General features: G+C 41.0%; 1 protein-coding gene across 2 annotated transcripts in view; it reads left to right on the forward strand.

Annotated features, from left to right (window-relative positions):
* Positions 1–17647, forward strand: part of CAP2 (cyclase associated actin cytoskeleton regulatory protein 2) — a 133742-nt gene extending 116095 nt beyond the window's left edge. The window contains exons 8-13 of one of the 2 annotated variants that reach the window (XM_029243966.1): positions 6404–6584; positions 7668–7843; positions 8828–8951; positions 9045–9127; positions 13689–13829; positions 16964–17647. In XM_029243966.1, the coding sequence (XP_029099799.1) occupies positions 6404–6584; positions 7668–7843; positions 8828–8951; positions 9045–9127; positions 13689–13829; positions 16964–17074 (816 nt within the window). In that variant the 3' untranslated portion in view covers positions 17075–17647. Of the gene's footprint in view, positions 1–6403; positions 6585–7667; positions 7844–8827; positions 8952–9044; positions 9128–13688; positions 13830–16963 lie in introns of those variants that run through there. The other variant, XM_029243967.1, reaches the window with a different exon arrangement.
* The last annotated feature ends 1601 nt before the right edge of the window (positions 17648–19248 follow it).

Consider the following 19248-nt stretch of genomic DNA (forward strand, 5'->3'; position numbering starts at 1 on the left):
GTGAAGTATTTTTACTGCTATGAAAACTAGTTTATGTATATAGAAAGTTAGTCTTTAGTTCTGAAACTGTAGTTCTTTTAATCCCTCCCTCCTTTTGTGGTATGTGAGAGGTTTATCATTATCCTGTTTATATGCCATGTTACATTAAGATCATTTCAGATTCTTCATCTTTGGAAAAACTAATAAACAGCATTGGCAAAAGGCTCAGTTGTAAAACACTGTGAAGTCCTATAGTTTTAGCAGGTTAAAGTAATAAGTCCAAGTGTATTTGTGACTGAAATGGCTTTGTGATTTTTAAACGCTTTATTTGTTTGTTTGTTTATTTATTTATTTATCTTCGGCTGCGTTGGGTCTTTTTTGCTGCACGTAGGCTTTCCGTAGTTGTGGCAAGCAGAGACTACTCTTCGTTGCGGTGCAGTGGCTTCTCTTGTTGCGGAGCATGGACTCTAGGCGTGTGGGCTTCAGTAGTTGTGGCACGCAGGCTCAGTAGTTGTGGTTCACGGGCTCTAGAGCGCAGGCTCAGTTGTTGCGGTGCACGGGCTTAGTTGCTCCGCGGCATGTGGGATCTTCCTTGACCAGGGATCAAACCCGTGTCCCCTGCATTGGCAGGCAGATTCTTAACCACTGTTCCACCAGGGAAGTCCCTGAACGCTTTTAAAGTGTATAATTGGGCACATGTAATGTACCTGGAAAGCATTAAGTGTAAGCCAGGCGATTAATGGACCAGGCTGTCTCTGAGATGGACAGCAAAAGAGAGAACCTGACCGAGAAACTGAAGACAGCCATCTGTGTGTGTGCGTGAAGGGGAATTGAGGTGGTGGCCATAAGGAAAGGATGGGGGGTGGGCAGGAAACCCATAAACAGTGCCACTGCATGTCAGCTGTTTCATTTTGTAGCTTTATCTGTGATCTCCACAAATACTTACAAAGATGGTGGCTCAAAATATTACTATCACTAAGCTAGTTTTATATAAGAAACATCATAACAAAAGCTCTGCTGTGAGGGACAGAATCCGTCTGTTCCAAGATACTGTCACAGGGGTGATTTTGATTTTCTTGGTCTCTGCCTTTTAAGAAATTGGGAAAAACACACACCAAGATGTAGGTTGCCAGGCCTGCTCTTAAAGTTGGAGATTAATATTACGTGTATATACATTTCTCCCTCAGTCTCTCCTTATAAGACCTGTGTCCTCTACAGAGCATTCGATGGTGTGGCCCCGGGCTAAGTCGTTCTCTGGCTCCCCTGACCCCACTGTCCTGAGGAGAGCTGGCCACACCCTCCTTTGTGCTCCCAGTGTTCCTGTTCACGTGACACACGACACATATCAAACTGAATCTGCAGCTACTATTTTGTGTACTCGACACTCCCACTAGATTATGAGTTTCTTAACAAACAAGACATATGCCTACTTCTTCATCATATACCCAGTTCCTTGCAAGGTAGCTCTAGGCAAATGTGGAATGGACAAACGAGCCTACTTATTCTAATTGACTTTCAATCTATTAAAGAGGTTCTATTTAGGCCAAACATCTGCTACCCCTATTGCTGAATTTGAAAAATCTTAGACTTTAAAAAGTGAAAGTTGAAAATTCCCCAAAAATGTAACGCTTAAACAGAAAATCTTAGATGGAAAACTTTTCTTTGTAGCTGATTTTTTTTTTTTTTGCCTAAAGAGCTGTGTTTCACTTTTTTGCTTAATTTTATCACAAAGACATAAAACCTCCATCTAAAAGTAGTCTGTTAGTCTTATTTTCAACAGACCCAACAAAATGGAGAATTGGAGTCCCTTTTGCAGATTATTTAGATCCAAAGCTAGATTGTAGCTGAATTAACTGGATAACTAAGACAGTGGTATGGGCTGTGGGAGATAGAAGTGGTTGTTAATTACATGTGTCAAAACAATGTGGAGATTTCATTTAAGAACTAGAAATAGTTTCCCTTTCAGAATAAAACCTAACTTCCAAAGTAATAAAATGATAGGTAATTATTTCAAGTGACATTTAATGGAAAAAATTCTGATGCACATTAACACATAAATATATTCCATGTAATACAATTATAGAATTTTATATATATAGTATATATAACCAAAACATTACGAGCTTTCCACATGCCACATACAATGGTTTCATTATTTCATAATTATAGTTCATATATTTAAAGGCAGAGGAAGCGGCTGTTCCCAGGACAGTTGAAATTAATTTAGAGAAAGGGATTTGCAGACGTTTTAAAAAGTCTTTGTGCCGCCTCTACCCCGACTCCAAAAAAAAAAGTAAATAATCAAACATCTGCTCTCAAAATTAATCTTAATAGAGCTTTCAGAAGCAGCATTGTTAGGTTTTGTGCTGTGTTCTTACAACATAAGTGAACGCTTGTACCCTAAATGCGGCCACTTAAAATCATAAATGGCTTTTTTTTTTTTTAAGTTGGAAACCATTGTTACAATGGCTTTAATAAAATGTGTTTTTCAGTTGTTTCCAGTTTGGGGTCTAAGATACTTCAGCCTCATTTCGTCAGGATCAGGTAGCATCTTTAAAAAGCAGCTGTGTGGGGGTCGCTGCTCCTTCACTCAGGTTAAGCCTTTCCCCCTTCGACTTCCTTCATTTCGGCCCTCACCTCACCTTTACTTTCCAGTCTGTGTGACCTTGTGCAAGTCACAGGATATCATAATTCTGTAGGTCCTGAGTTTCTAGAAGTGTAATTCTACACTGTAGAAGTAAAATTGTTAGGGTAAAACACACCATAGAAGATTGTTTTATTAAGGGTTTTTTTTAGAAGGACCGGAAATACTCAGATAATTTGCAAGGGAATGGCATCTTTTATTAAATGTCTTTTATTCTGTATGTGTAAATCTGACCCCATAGCCTCTATTCCAGGAAATGAATGCAGTCTGCAACCTAATTAAAGGTTATCCCCTGTGAGTCTCCCAGGACCCTCTCAGGTTCCTGGTGCAGGCTCAGAGACGGAGCTGCCCACTGGAAGTTTCCGTCTGTATCCCTGCACGGCCTTGACTCACAGTGTGAGCTGGGCCAGATCTGCCCCCCTGCCAGTGCTCCTTTCCCCTCTTAGCTAGTCTTCCCACAGGGCCCATATCCCATTGAGAACAAGAAGCAGCAGATCCCTCAACAGGCAACCGAGGTTGTAGGCTTGATCTGACCCACTACTTCTCATTCAGTCTAGACAACCTGGTGCATTACCTCTGCCATGAGATTTTATCTTAGATCACACCCAGAGGAAATGCCCTTAAATCTCCAGTCCCCGGGCGGGGGGGGCAGGTCCCCATCCCAGAACAACTTGGACACTAGGCAGGAAACTGAGATTTGGGTGCAAGTACCCCATTACTGGCACCCGTGGGTACTCAGGAAAAGTGAATAAGGCAAGAGTCCAGTTGCTAGAACGCAGGCACAGAGTCAGTACAAACTAGTGTCCAGGGTGACTTGATGCTGAGATGCCAGTGTCAGTACTCAAGACATATCCCCATGGGATCAAGCCTGGCTCCAGAGTTGGCCATAGGAGCCCAGTCAGCTGCTAAGGCATTAGAGGGAGGGAGCAAGGAGTAGTGGAGATAAAAATTAAATTATTACACCGCCTCCCAACACCTCACGTATATTTAAGACAGAGGCCCAAGAGCAACATGACATATGTGTAGGGTCGCCCACACCTCTGGTTAATTTGACTAGTGGCTTTTTTTTTTTTTACGTCTGAATACAGCATAAAGGATTTCCCTGAAGAAGACTTTAGAATCAAGCAGGTACGTGCTTGAATTATGTCCCTGCCATTTACTGGCCATTTAATATCGGGTCATACTTTCTGACTTCCTGCTTTATTTTCTGTGAGAGGGGGATTTCAGTCCTAGTAATGTGGTTGTGATGACTAAGATGAATCTCAGCACAAAGCATGCCGTGGTTGTTCCCAAACTTGTGCACACATTGGAGTCACCTATAGGGAGCTTCAGAAAATGCCCATGTGCTGCCTCCCCAGAATGTTCCTGCCACGTGGCCTAGGCTTGGCAACTTCTAACAGATCCCCAGATGATTCTGATGTTCAGACAACTTTGGGAACCCCTTGGCATAGAGCCTGTCCTACACTGAGCATTAAATATGTGTTAGATGAGTGGAAACAACCAGAGCCTGGCATGGAAAAGCTTTTCCAGAATTCCTGGCTCCCTTCCTTTCCCTGCCCGTCTCCCCTGTTTCACCGGGGTGCGTGAAGACAGCGTCTGGCTGTGATTCCAATCAGTGCGGCTGCTGCTCATGCCAGGCACGTGAGAACGCAGAAAGCCCTGGTCCCACCTGCCTGCAGGAGGAGAAGAGGAGGCGAAGATAAGTTCATCACGAGGGGCAGCCCATGAGCACCTGGTAAGGGACTCTCTGAGTTTGCTCTCGAGGACACTTGTACGATAAATCCCCTGGGCACTGCTTGTCAAGTCACCCTGGAAACTGGAGCCCAGGTGTGTGTTCTCACTGGGGCCGATGCAGGAATGAGCCAACGCACAACGGATAAGCCAGTGGCAGAGTTTCAGCTGGTCCTGAGTTCTCCTCTTTTTTTTTGGCTTTTAGAGTCAACACTTGTTGCAGTAAAATCCTTTGTTAGGTGTTCCTGGGTCAGCCATCTGAATGTATCAGAGTTCCAAGAAGCTGAATATGTGGCTTATTGGTTTCAGTGTCCTTTAATGGCCCTTGGAGAGAGCCATGAAAGGAATGAATGATGAGAGCTAGGGAACCATCTAAGTCATTCTAAGATTTAGAAGCCGGTGTTGTCTCCCCTTTCCACAAAACAGGAGAACTTTAAAGCTGCAGTGTTTCACATGTGGGAGAGGAGCCTGGCCCTTCGCTGACTATTTGAGTTATTATGTGCTTGTGAGTAAAAGTAGTATGTCGTGGCTCTGAGTGTCTGGAACTGGAATATTTTTTGATGTGCAAAGCTTATATTTTACACTTTATGATTCAGAGCAAATGTTCAAATTTCACCCCAGTAACATAATAGGAAATATTTAAAATGCTAAAAAAAAAAAAATTGGTCAGTCTCAAGAACTGTGCAGTCATTTTCTACTTGACCCAAGAATCCTGATGGAGTCAGGCTGTTTTTCCTTATAAACAAAAAAAAATATCACAAATTATCATTTCAGGAGATGAGACCTCCAGCCTACTCAGTTTTTAAGATGTGCATTCTCAGTAAGAGAAGAACCTTTTATTTTCAGGATAATTATACACTAAATAGGGATTGTATAAGTACTTTGAAAATAGTGTGGATTTTTTATTTTCAGCGGAAAACTACCACAGATTAAAACTTCCTGATATTGACACTTTGTAATACTGTGTTGTTTACGAAAATAAGGATCTGCTGTCTTTGTTAATATTTAGCACTTATGTGATGTTTTACATATCGTATTTCGTACTGAAAACATATAAGCTTCAGGCACATTTTCATCACTCTCAATTTTTATACTTTCCGTTTTTTTACTTGAATTAACTTCTCATTCTTTGTCATAGTCATACAGTTCTACTTCAGGGTTTAAAAGTAAAATGGTACATAACACAAGGTTATTGTATACGTGTGCTTCTATCTTACTAGTTTTAAGCTCTGTGACAGCTTCGTCTGTGGGGTCCTCTCAAAACATTGAAACAAATCCCTCTATTGTCTATCACCTTTTACTGACATTTGAATTTGTTAGAACTTCATATTGAAAACAAAGATTGCACTTCACATAGCAGAGAAGAGAATAAGCATAGGTCTTTCTCAGGCAAAATACAATTTTCTCTGGTTTACTAACAGTCAGCATTAGATGAACCAAACCATCAGAAGCATCCTGGACCCTGATCACCTTCATGTTTGACAGGCATCCAGGTCACATGTGGTCCTCACTTGGGGTTCGGTTTGAGGCATGCATACTTGAAAAATGAGTTGCAGAGAAAGAGTTTCAGTATCTCTTTCTTTAGCTGCTCATAAAGCTAACCACTGAATATTTTTCCTCTCTCTCTCTCTCATTGGTGGTTGTAATTCCCAGTGTCCCCAAAAGAATCCTCTTACTAGTTGGACCACTTTTTTCTTATGATTATCAATTGGCCAAAGCCCAGTTTCATTCATATCCTGAGCTTTGGACATGAGCCTGTGAATATGGCTTTGTTTGCCTCTGAGTTGGCAGTGTGAATCTGGCACGTGCAGTTTCTACTGACAGGGCTATACAGCTACATGATGCTCCGTGTTCCCAAGGCAAACCCCCACTTGGTCCCAGGTCTTCCCAAACAGACCCATGGTGCACAGGTATACCCCTGGGTGCCCTTTGTGAATCTCGAACCCCACTCCCTCATTGACAACAGGTTCTAAGTGATGTTGGCAGAATCCCAGCTCTCAGCAAGGATATCATCTCAATAGAGTGCTTTCCGTCTTCTCTCTCCCACAGGGTCCAGTAGCATCAACTGCATCAGCGTTGTCTGTCCTCTCTGTTGGGCCTGGCCTTCCTCCACCTCCACCTCCTCCAGGGCCACCTCCACCCTTTGATAGTGAGGGCAGAAGAGAGGAGTCCTCTCCTTCACGCTCAGCTTTATTTGCACAACTTAACCAAGGGGAAGCAATTACAAAAGGTGAGAAAACCAGACCTTGAGGCTGTCTCCCTCTGGCTTCAGGCACACAGATTCCTCAGAGCCCACGGTGATGGATACATCATTCCATCCCAGTCCCTACTACATGGAGAGCCGTGTGTTCTTCATCTCAAGGTAGATGGGCTCAGTGGGCTGTTGGGTGGATCAGAAAGAAGAACTCAGAGATTCTAGGTTCTAAATGGACCACTGCACTGTATCACCACTTCAGCCTTTGATGTTTCAGCACCAGCTACAATCAAGGCATCAAGATCAAGTGAAATAAAAATGACAAATAATAGAACCTCTGTCCTCAGAGGTGTATGGGCTTGTCAAAGAATTATATCATTGAACTACCTTTGTGAATGGTTAATATTTTTAATCATATACTTAATAAATTCATGTTGCCAAAAACCTTATGCAGATGTATTTTTGCTTTGCATGGGTAATAGGAATTATGGTATAAGTGTTCTTGTGTGCTGTGCTGGGAGCTAAGAACCAAAACTATTTCTGTGGCTGCAACTGGCTGCATTGTCCCCTCATCCGCAAAGGAAGGGAATGGACTCATAACCCTTAAGTCGATTCCGTACTCTGACCTATGCTTACTGAAATGCCCTAACTTTTTAGACTGTATCTAGGAAATGATTTAGCTATGACAGAAGTAAATCATGGAATCCTTTCTGGCGAGGGGGTTTGCATTTTGCATAATTTTTATCTATTAGCTTATCTCCTTCAAGAAGAGGTTCCTCAAGGGGAATTTCCTGACAGTCCAGTGGTTAGGACTCCAGGCTTCCACTGCAGGGGGCAATGGTTCAATCCCTGGTCAGGGAACTAAAGTCCTGCAGCCCATGTGGTAGAGCCAAAAAAAAAAAAAAAAAAGAAGTTCCTCAAATTAAAAAATACTTACAGGGCTTCTATTAGCTCTAAACTTAACATAGGTCTCAGCCTTTGCATACTGACCTTGAGAAAACACTCAACTGTTATGAAAATAGCATTACCTGTGCTGTTTACATCATGTTGATACAAGAAGTTAGGGACATTTCCCTTTGCATAAAATGTAGGAAATGTGTCTATGTGTTACCTTCCCAGGGCTCCGGCATGTTACAGATGACCAGAAGACATACAAGAATCCCAGCCTCCGGGCTCACGGAGGACAAACTCCGTCTCCTACCAAAAGCCACACTCCAGGCCCCAAGTGTCCCCAGTCTCATCCTCCTAAGAAACATGCTCCTGTGTTAGAGTTGGAAGGGAAGAAATGGAGAGTGGTGAGTGAAGCCCTTTAACTTTATTTCTGACATACTCTGATGAAAGAAACAATGGCTAAACTGTTTGCCAGGGTCTTAAGGATTTCCCATTTTTTCTTCAACTTTTTAAAAATTATTTTTAAAATTGTGGTACAGTACACATAACACAAAATTTACCATCTTAACATTTAAGTGCACAGTTCAGTGGCATTAAGTACATTCAGACTGTCGTGCACCCATCCCCACCATCCATCCACAGAACTCTTTCCATCTGGTAAAACTGAAACTGCACCGCTTAAACAATAATTCCCCATTCCCCCTCACGTCACCACCTGGCAACCACCTTTCTACTTTCTGTCTCTATGAATTTGAATCCTCTTTCTGGAAACTTTTAATCTGTGCCCCATTCTGGTCTACTGTAGGATGTTTCATCCTATTCCACTGGCCGAGGTGCTGATATAACCTACTACGTCACCCACCACTTTCACAGTTGTCTGAGCAGGACAAAGACACCTTGAATGTGGATGGAAGCTGGTGCCCCCTGCCAGTTCAGGGGCCTTCCCTAAAGATGGAGGAACAAAGTCCCCAGAAAGGCTGTCATGGTCCGAAAGTACACTGGGACTTAGACCACTGTTGTGACCTTTGCTAGTTTATTTGTCCAGCTCCTACTTGCAGATAGTACTGCAGCATCAAGTCCAGACTCAGCGGCCAGACTCAACCCAAAGCCCTCACGTCCCTGCTGCAGCCCCCGCCCACTAGCCAGCGTGCCTGATGCCTGACGTTTCACAACTTGACACCGACCCCCCTTCCAAGCAGCCGTTCCTCTCATTCCCAACATTACAGTGACAAAGTCAGACCTGCGGTTTGGTCTGTTAAGAAATTGGTTCCTAAAGGAAGAACATATTGAGAAGCTGTAACTGGTGAATGCTCCACAGTAATTTCAGCATGCGGTGGACTTAATTTATGCATCCTTATATTTAATATTTGCATATGTTTTAATTTTAGGAATACCAAGAGGACAGGAATGACCTTGTGATTTCAGAGACTGAACTGAGACAGGTGGCTTACATTTTCAAATGCAGCAAGTCTACTCTACAGATAAAAGGGAAAATAAATTCCATTACAATTGGTAGGGCAGAATTATGGGTCTGTACCTGCTATGATAAGCTGCTTTGTATAAATATGCTGAATGAATTTAGTAGATTGTTTTTTTTTTCCCTAGACAGCTGTAAGAAGTTTGGCCTTGTGTTTGACAATGTGGTGGGCATTGTGGAAGTGATCAACTCCAAGGACATTCAGATGCAGGTAACTGACCCTTTCAGCCATTCCTGGCCCCCACTACCTGTGGCTTTGCCTAGATGTCCCCTCTGCTTACAAGGGGCCCTCCATGTCCACCTGTAAAACTCTTATTCTCTTTCCCTCTAGACACAGGTCTGTCTTGGCACCTCCTCTCTGAAGCCCTCTCTTACTTTTTGGACAGTGTTAATTCCCCCTTTTCAACCTCTTATAACACATCCTATCTTGCACAGCAATTACTAGTTTACCATTTCTATTTCAAGAACAGCCAATTAATCTTTACAGCTCCAGAAATTTGCACAGTACCTGAACATAGTAGGTGTCCAATAAATGTTTGATGAATGGGTGATTGGAATAAATCAACTAATGAGTGAACCGAAATATTAAGAGGTTCTCCTAGCATAATAGTACCATGCGGAAGAGAATTTATTTCCCTCAGGAAAAATTGGTTCTGGGTAAAGTTTTTCTGAAGAGTCAATGAGATTATCAGAAAAACAACTTGGAAAGCAGGATTGCAATTGAATCTGCAAAACAGAAGAAAATCTGCACTGTTTTAGCAATATTTATTTAGCCAAATGGGATTTTATAATATGCCAAAAGCTAAATGACTTCTTACTTTGGCCACAGCTATAACTACTATCTTTGATTACACTGTTTTCGTATTGTTAATCACCCCTTATTATCTGATGTTTCCTGATAATGTTTTTTAAAATTGGCTGCTAGTTTTATAGATTGTTCTCTTTGGTTTTACTAGGCTTTTCACCACTGCCCCTTTTAACTAGCGTAGTACATTCAATAGTTGGCACATACATGGAGATGTATTTTAGGACCCTCCATGTGGGAAAAAAATATCTAATCTCTACCTCATACCATATTTAAAAGTAAAGTCCTAATTATAAAAAGAAATACTTTTAAACTTTGAGAATAAAATACAAAAGAAAATCAGTAGAAAAGCAATTAGGGTCAAAAAGCACAAACTATAAAGAAAAGGACAGGTGCTAACCACGTTAAAATTTATGTGTTCAACAGAAGACATCACATACAAAGCTGAAAGATGGGGCATGGATTGAAGAAAGATACTTGCAATGCAGATAATCAAAAAGGATTTATAACCAGAATTTATAAAGAACTTAACACAGGGCTTCCCTGGTGGCGCAGTGGTTGAGAGTCCGCCTGCCAATGCAGGGGACACGGGTTGTGCCCCGGTCCGGGAGGATCCCACATGCCGCAGAGCGGCTGGGCCCGTGAGCCATGGCCACTGAGCCTGTGCGTCCGGAGCCTGTGCTCCGCAACGGGAGAGGCCACAACAGTGAGAGGCCCGCGTACCGCAAAAAAAAAAAAAAAAAAAAAAGAACTTAACACAAATCAAGAGGAAGACTAACAACTCAGTAGAAAAATGGGCAAAGAATATCAGGGCAATTCAGAGAAGAAAAAGTGAAGTATTTGATAAATATATGAACATATGCACAACCTGCCTAATAGAAGAAGAAATGCAGATTAATTAGCTATATCTTCTTACACTCAACAGTTTTGAATTCAGGCTGTCCTTACTTTGCAAGGGGCATGTTAGCTGAAACGCATGCGTATCCGAACTGTGCAACTTGAGGACTGCCTGTATGTTAAAAAGTCTCATGGTACAAGCGTTGTCATGAGAACCCTGATACATCAGTGTTGGGAGAGTAAACTGTTACACTCACTGTGCAGAGCAAATTGGCACCATCTAATAAAGTCAAAGGCAGTCATAGCCTGTAACCAAGCAATTTCACTCTTAGGTGTGTGCACTAAAGAAGGTCTAGTACAAATGTTGATGAGACATGGATAAATGTTTATTGCAGTATTATCCATAATGGCAATAAAAACAAAAACAATTTAAATGTCCACCAGCTGGTAAATGAATAAATAAATCCACCTAATAGAATACTGTACAGTGGTTAAATAAATGAATGAACTACACTTACATGTATAAAAATAGGAAAATCTCAGAAGCAGCCTTGAGTGACAAAGGCAGATTATAGAACAATAGGCACTGTATAATGTGTCCCTTTATATAAAGATCAAAAACATGCAAAACAATACGCACATTTTAAATATACTCATGAGGGCTCAAGTTCACCTTATGCAAGAGACAAACCTGCTGTGAATTGTAAATACAAAATTCAGAAGAGTAGTTCCATCTGTGGAGGGAAGGAAGGAGGACAGTGAGATGGGGGATGGTAGAGAGGGGGCTTCAACTATATTGTAAGATGATAGTCCTAAAAAAGAGGCAAATGAGCCAAAATGTTAAACTCTGATAAAGCTGTTTAACAGGCATATATATATTTACATTGTTGTTATATTATTCTTTGTATGCTTCTGTGTTTGAAATATACATTTTTAAGGCTATGGGCCTTAAAGCAATCTGGAAGGATAAATCATGGTTATCTGTCCAAGAGGGATAGAAACTTGGCAGCGTGGTTCAGAAACAAGGGAGAGACATTTTACTGAACACTTCAACCTTCTGGATGTTCAAACCAAGCGATTGTCATTACCTATTTAAAACACTTAATAAACTATTTTAAAAGGGCCTGGACACAATAAAGACAGAACACAGATTAGTGCAGGCTGCCTGGGGATGAGGACGGAGATTGGCTGTAAATGGGCATGAGGGGTATTTGGGGGATGATGGAACTATTCTAAAACTGAATTGAAGTGATGGTTGCACAAATTCACTAAATATCATTAAATTGTACACTTAAGGGAGGTGAATTTTATGTTTTCACATTTTACTTCAATAATGCTGTTAAAAAGATTGAAAGGAGGAAAAGCGCACAGAGGAAAGTCCATATGATTTAGTTCAGTAATTCTGTTTTTTTGCAGACTATCCTAGAAAAATAGTACAAATTATGGGAGAGAGGAGACTAAGATATTATGTGGAAATTTTTTTAAACGTATAGAGAAATAAATTTAAGAAAAACAGAGAATACAGGTACATGTATTAAATGCTAGAGCATTGGCCTGGGCAAGGTCACATATCACCTGTCACTCAACAGAGGAGCTACTTTTTAGTCCGGTTCTCCTGATAAGAAACAATCTCTGTTCTCAAAATGTTTACAGAGTACCAGGGAAAAAAGGCATGTACTGTATATAATTTACTCTAAGGAAATATTGACTAAAAATGATGTGGAAATGACAATTCTTACCCCCTCAGGGCTATTTAAAAAGTCTACTGCTTTTCAGATTTTCAGATACATAGATATTTTAGCATTTTATGTGCTAAATGTGCTATCCTCATGTGACCCCATTCTGTCTCATAAATGAATCTCCTAAGACACACTGACAATTTACTTCTTTCCCTTTGCTTGCCTGGTATTCGTACAGTTCTGGTCGCTATGGAAATGCTCTTCATCATTATAAAATAAACCTAGAAATTGCCAAAACGTTACTGCTGACACATTCTTGATATATACATATAGATATTATTTTATTTTATTTATGGCAAACCCCTGTGCTTACCTGACCTTAAACTACCTCTGCCTTTTTTTTTTTTTTTCTTTTGGCACTGGGTCTCAATTCCAACTTGGTGTCCAGTTTCTGTGGGGAGAGGAGAAAACAGAGAAGTGTAGTGACCTGGCTAGATTCCCCTAAGGAATTCTTTACATCACCTTCACCATCACAGTAGTTGCTCCTTTAATTTGCAACCCAGCCTTTTCTTCAGGGTGAAAGAGGAGATGTTGTTATCGCTTCAATTACCATTACGAGAAGGAAAATTATGTAGTTGTAATATGGTCGTTGGGGGAATAGTCTGTGCCTGTAGAGATTTTGGGGGCGGGAATATCTGAAAACTGACTGTTAAAAAAGAAATTTAAAACTGATCATAATGTTTATAGCACTTGATATTTGTAACAATACAAAGAACCACCTCCTCTTGTGTATGGTACTATTTACCTATACAGTGAGTAGCCTGAACCAAGTCTCCAGTTTTGGCTCCTGAAATGAATACATTTCAGAATACCTAGACACTCATTATCTCATTTAAGCTTCACATTCAGCCAATGAGATTTTTATCTAGCAAAGGACTTATGTGAAAAGAATTGTAGTGTTTCTTATTTATTCTTATTTAGATTCAGGAAAAATCTTCTCAATTACAGAATAATTTATTTACTCTTAAATGACAGTATTAGTGCGTGTTTTAATCCAAGTTTCCTAGAGATTCGTCAAAACTAAAATTTTAAGCACATGAAAGCAAATGCATCTTGTTTCTTTTATCATGAAATCAAATATATGTTTCAAATCCACTAACGGGGTTGTGAAACTTTTTCTGAACATTTAGCTGCTGTTTTCCAATTAGTCCCTTTATTTTGTGTCAGGAAAGAGACCCTGAGGTTTGAGAATCCCCTTGTGTGGTCCTTTCATTCTGTCCTCAAATGACACGTACTAATTCACCCTGGAGACTTGGTCATTCAGCCAGCCTCTCCAGCCCTAACCCAGCCATTCCTAATGCTTGGCTAGGCCTGTGGACTGTACTTATTTGGGGACATTGGAATTTCTGTTTATTTGCTTTGGCCCTAGATTTTTTTCCCTTCTATTTCAGGTGATGGGGAAAGTGCCAACAATTTCCATTAATAAGACAGAAGGCTGCCACATATACCTCAGTGAAGATGCGTTAGACTGTGAGATTGTGAGTGCCAAGTCATCTGAGATGAATATACTTATCCCTCGGGACGGTGATTATGTAAGTACCTTTGAAAAGACTGTGAAGAATTTTTCATTATTAACATTCTTAGAGACTGATTAATCACCTCCCAACCTGTGACCTTCCTTTAGAGAATAATTCACAGGCAGGAGAGGAATTCAGAGAGTGGCTTTTCACCTATCTGCTCCCCTGTTAGTTTCTTGACTATGCCCGGTCCTGGATCTGTGATTCTCAAAGCATTTTCCTAATAACTACCTTAATGGGATAGCTCTTATCAAATAGTACACCAGGCATCTGAGTTCATATTACTTAGGACTAAATATTTTCCTTTGCTATGGTGGAGGCAAACAGAAAAGAGGGAGAAGTGCTTTGGGGGAAAAAAAGGAGGGAAAGGAGGTAATAATAAGTGGACCTATTTGTATAGGTATTCTCACGTCAGTGGTTCTCAAACCCAGCATAAGAATCAGCTGGGAAGCTTGATGAAAACACCAGCTCCCAAACTTCACACCCAGAGGTTAGATTCAGGAGGCTTGGAGGGGGCCCAGGAATCTGTAGTTTTAATATACCCAGGTGATTCTGATATTATCAGTCCATCCAGTGACCCTTCTAAGAAACGGTAGCCTAAGCCACCATGTATTTTCTTTGTCTCCTCTCCCCAGCAAAGCAGTTTCTAAAAGAAGCAAGCAGATATTCTCACACATTGAAAAGGAAGTATAAATAAATACATTTTCTGCACCATGCAGTGTGATGGACTTGCTGGTTGTTGCCATTTGAAAGCAAGTTATTACTTCCTATTAGTTGTTGCTTTTTTTTTTTTTTTGATGTGGACCCTTTTTAAGGTCTTTATTGAATTTGTTACAATAGTGCTTCTGTTTTACCTTCTGAATTTTTGGCCAAGAGGCATGTGGGATCTTAGCTCCCCAACCAGGAATCAAACCCACGCCCCCTGCATTGGAAGGCGAAGTCTTAACGCCTAGACCTCCAGGGAAGTCCCTAGTTATTGCTTCCTGAAAGTGGAGAAGTAAATCCAGAGATCATTCCCTCTGGTTCTAACTGTGCAAGGAAGCAGTGAACTGGGAAGGATGGGAGAAAACGTAACTTAGGCACACCTTTGAAAGAGGACCACCCCATTAGCCTATGGGTCAATCACCAGCCGTCTACACTGCAGTCAGCACTCAGGTTAATCTCCTTAGGCAGACAACTGGATTGCTGCCATGTTCTCCTTTCCCCACCTGCCAGTGAGCACTACCCAGGCACACACCACATATTTCAGTTCAGAATTCATTGTTTAAGTCTAAAGAACAAAACTCCACAAGCATTGGGCCATGCTTCACTAGGTATCTGGACAGCCTAACCCTGAGCTAGAGAAGTATCTCCTCTTGGGCTCTCCACCTAAAAAAAAAATACTGAAGAGCTAAAGCCAATACAGAACAGCTTCAGAAGAGGAAAGCTAAAAATTAGGATGATTCCTGGCCTTTGCAGCTGTTTAAGCAGAAGGCTCAGCTTCATGGAAACTGGCTGGAACTGCTAAGAAAAGCAATGGGGGTTTGGACGAGCACTGCAGACTAAACTAGAATCCCTGGATGTGGTATCCAGACATCTGTATTGGTTAAAACTTCCCGGGTGATTCCAGTGTGGAGCCAAGATTGGGATCCACTGACCTAAAGGATGAGTATAGCTCAGAACCTGAGCTTTTATGCTGAAAACGTAGTCTCCCCTCTATAGGTGAATTATCTTGTGTCTTCAGCCCATGGCCCACTTCACGCATTTTCCAGCTGGGGGTAGTAGGGAGCAATACAGAGGTCCTGCCACAGGCATTGTAATCTCGAAGTAGATGGTGGGGATGATTCATTTGAAGGGAATCAGTCTCCCAGAGAAGGTCTGTCATCACATTACTATCATGTCACTCCCAAGAAAGACTGGGAACAGCTGTAGTGCAGTTACCATCAAAGAGGTGCCTCCACTCTGGAGCATTCTCCACCTGGCTTGGTACACCAAGCCTGGTTTATTCATCAAGAAGAGCCCCAGAAAGGATGTTAGCCACACACACACACACACACACGCGCGCGCGTGCGCACACACACACACACACACACACACACACACACACTAGGTGTCTCAGACTGTGGCTTCTTTGCTTTCTCTTAAGACTATCGCAGATTTCACTCAAGGAGAATTCACCACTCATGATAGAAAGGGCCTTCCCTTTAAAGTAGTTAAATAAATAGCTTCTTCCGAAAGAAACAGCTGGACCCAACATCTAGGAAGATACGTGTTAGTGTGTGTATTCCAGTAGATGTGAAACATCACATCTCACCGACAGATGAGCACAGGCACCAGCTTATCACACTGCGGTACAGGAAGTCCAGGGATGTCACAAAGCCAGGGCTCAGGGGACCGCTCCTCAGCTTCCTTTCCTGCCCTCTCCTGCAATGACTGGGGAATCACTCTCCAGGAAAAGGAGACAGCCCAAACTAATTTTATTTTGACTCTTCTGCATTTTTCTTTGTGTTTGTGTGTGTGTGTGTGTGTGTGTAGGGGTGTGTGTGGAAGGGGGGCATGTATTCCCCAATGGGAAGAGTAGGAAAGCAGGATGAAGGGTAACAAGTTTATATATAACTTGCAGCACATTTTCATATTTCATCAGAGGGTAGACATAACGCCGCGATAAAGCCCTTATTCAGGCTGGGGGCCAGCAGCCTTGGCATCCCCTTGGAACTTGTGGGAAATGGAGATTGTCATCCTCTTTCCCAGATCTACTGAATCAGACAGAGTCTGCCTTTCAGCATGATCCCCAGTGCGTGTTTGAGTCTGGTGCAGGGTCAAGGGTAAAAAGTCTCAGGTTTGAACTTTGGCTGCTCAGAGGCTTGACCTCTCAGGTCTCTGTTTCCTGTAGATGGCATCTCAATAATATCTAGCTCTTAAAGTTCTTGCAGAGATTAACTGAGTTCACGTATATCTGGTGCTCAGCAGAATGCCTGGTTCTTAGTAAGTGCTAGCATCAATGAGGATGCTGGCAGGCAGTCACAGAGCTGACACGTGACCATGCATCGCTCCCTGATGCAGGTTTGGGTTCCATAAAATGTCTTTGTCCATCATGTGACACTAATCAGCCTTCCATCTGTTTGCAAAGCCTTGGTTTAAATAACTTTGTTCTTCTGGCCTTTTTCCAGAGAGAATTTCCCGTTCCTGAACAGTTCAAGACAGCATGGGATGGATCCAAGTTGGTCACTGAACCTGCAGAAATTATGGTTTCTGAGAGACCACCGAACCCCCTGACCTGAATCCCCCCCATCAAAAAAACAAAAACAAATAAAAGCAGCATTAAAGACCTAGGAGTTGCAGTAGCACCTACTGCTTTAGCTTTGGCCTCCAACAATTCTGTGCTATAGAAACAGCATAATTTCTGGCACGCCTTCGTGGGCATTTTGGAATATTTAACGTTTCTTCATGATTTGCCTTTGTGTGTGATTTGAGTTCCACATGATGACTTGTGAGCGTTATACATTTAAAGGAAAAAAAAGAGAACTCTGTTCCCCTCATATCATTATCACAGTAGTTAAGAGGTAAAAATATTGCATGACTCACTTATGTTTAATTGCTAGTTGAAAAATAAAACCTTTGAGAATCTAAGATGTACATTTTTATCTTTTAGACAATTTCCATATATTTGGTAGTAGTATGCTCTAAAAAATGTACGATTTTTGTTTTCTTCTTTTTACCACCTTTATCAGCATGAATACACTGTCAGCCTGAATACATATTTCAACCCATGTTTTTAAAAAAACATAAGTTCCGTACTAAGAACCACATCCAGTTTCTTGGTCCTTGAAAAGACCTTTATTCTTTGCAGTTACCAAAAACCAAAAGTAAACTCTAATGATTTATCTTAAATACTTTTCTGCCATGTCACTTGGAAAACTTACTTTTCTGAGTTTTTTTTTTTTTTTTTTTTTTTGCGGTACGCGGGCCTCGCACTGTTGTGGCCTCTCCCGTTGCAGAGCACAGGCTCCGGACACGCAGGCTCAGCGGCCATGGCTCACGGGCCCAGCGGCTCCGCAGCATGTGGGATCTTCCCAGACCGGGGCACGAACCCGTGCATCATCAGGCGGACTCTCAACCACTGCGCCACTAGGGAAGCCCTACTTTTCTGAGATTTTTATGCCAAAAGATTGATAGGAAAAAGCAGGGTGTTTTTTGCTCTATAATACCTCACAGTGTTGCTCTAGGAACAAGCTCAGTTGTTATTTTCCAATTTTGAACCTGTGAAATATCAGATGCCTTGTAAGTGATGTCTTTAGTGTTTTATTATAGACTTTCTTCTTTTCCACTTGCCAGACTTGCTAGCCAGTCTCAAAAATGAAAATGAAAAAGCCATAGTTATATTACAACTTCTAAAACCTAAGGGATTGTTTGTTGGCTTGGCTTGCTGCTCCTGTTTTGCAGTGTTGATAGTACATGCTTTTTCAACGCGAGAGTAACTCTGATATTCCTTTCTGTCTTGTTAGTACATAGTGCTGGAAACCTGCAACTTCTTGGATTACATGTAATGAATTTTAGTATAATGCTTGCAGACCCAATACAAGCATATATATCGTGCCTAGTATAGCCTTTGGAATACATCATTTCCATTTTTTAAATATCTTCTATAACCGTATAGTATTCAAATTACTAATGCTTGTGTACCACAGTTTTGCTAGAAAAGTTTTTGTCCGTATGAAGAATGTTGTGGCTTTAGTAAATACCTTTTTTTCAGCTGTAAACTTATTCTGAAATAAAGTAAAATTCTAATTGTTTAAATACTGTGATGAATTCAGGGTGTTAAAATATTTTCCTCTTTGATTTGCTCCTTGCTCGTATGTCAGCTTTAGAAAATGCAGCTGAGCTTTTCTAGTTGAATTAGAGAATTTACCCAGCATGCCATCAGTTTCCCTGAAGAATAGCTTCTTCTAGATAAATATCAGATAAAGCCATTTTCAGTTGGAAGAACTGTCAGAAAAGTCTAGAATCCAGTTTTTTTAAATATTGCATTAGTTTAGTTTGAGGTGTACAGCATAGTGATTCAGTTATATTTTTTGCAGATTGTATTCCATTATAGGTTATTACAAGATATTGAATATAATTCCCTGTGCTATGCAACAAATCCTTGTTGCTTATCTGTTTTATGTGTAGTAGTTTGTATCTGTTAATCCCATACTTCTAATTTATCACTCCCCTGCACTCTCGCCTTTGGTAACCATAAATTTTCTATGTCTGTGAATCTGTTTGTGGTTTGCATGTATCACTAGATTCATTTGTATTATTTTTTATTTTAAGTTTTATTCATTTTTATTATTTGTATACATATAAGTGATGTATAGTATTTGTCTTTCTCTGACTTATTTCACTAAGCATAATATTCTGTAGGTCTATCCATGTTGCTGCAAATGGCAATATTGCATTTCTTTATGGCTGAGTA

The sequence above is a fragment of the Monodon monoceros genome, unplaced genomic scaffold, assembly GCF_005190385.1.
Source record: "Monodon monoceros isolate NGI ecotype Baffin Bay Population unplaced genomic scaffold, NGI_Narwhal_1 Super_Scaffold_3, whole genome shotgun sequence".
NCBI classification, from domain to species: domain Eukaryota; kingdom Metazoa; phylum Chordata; class Mammalia; order Artiodactyla; family Monodontidae; genus Monodon; species Monodon monoceros.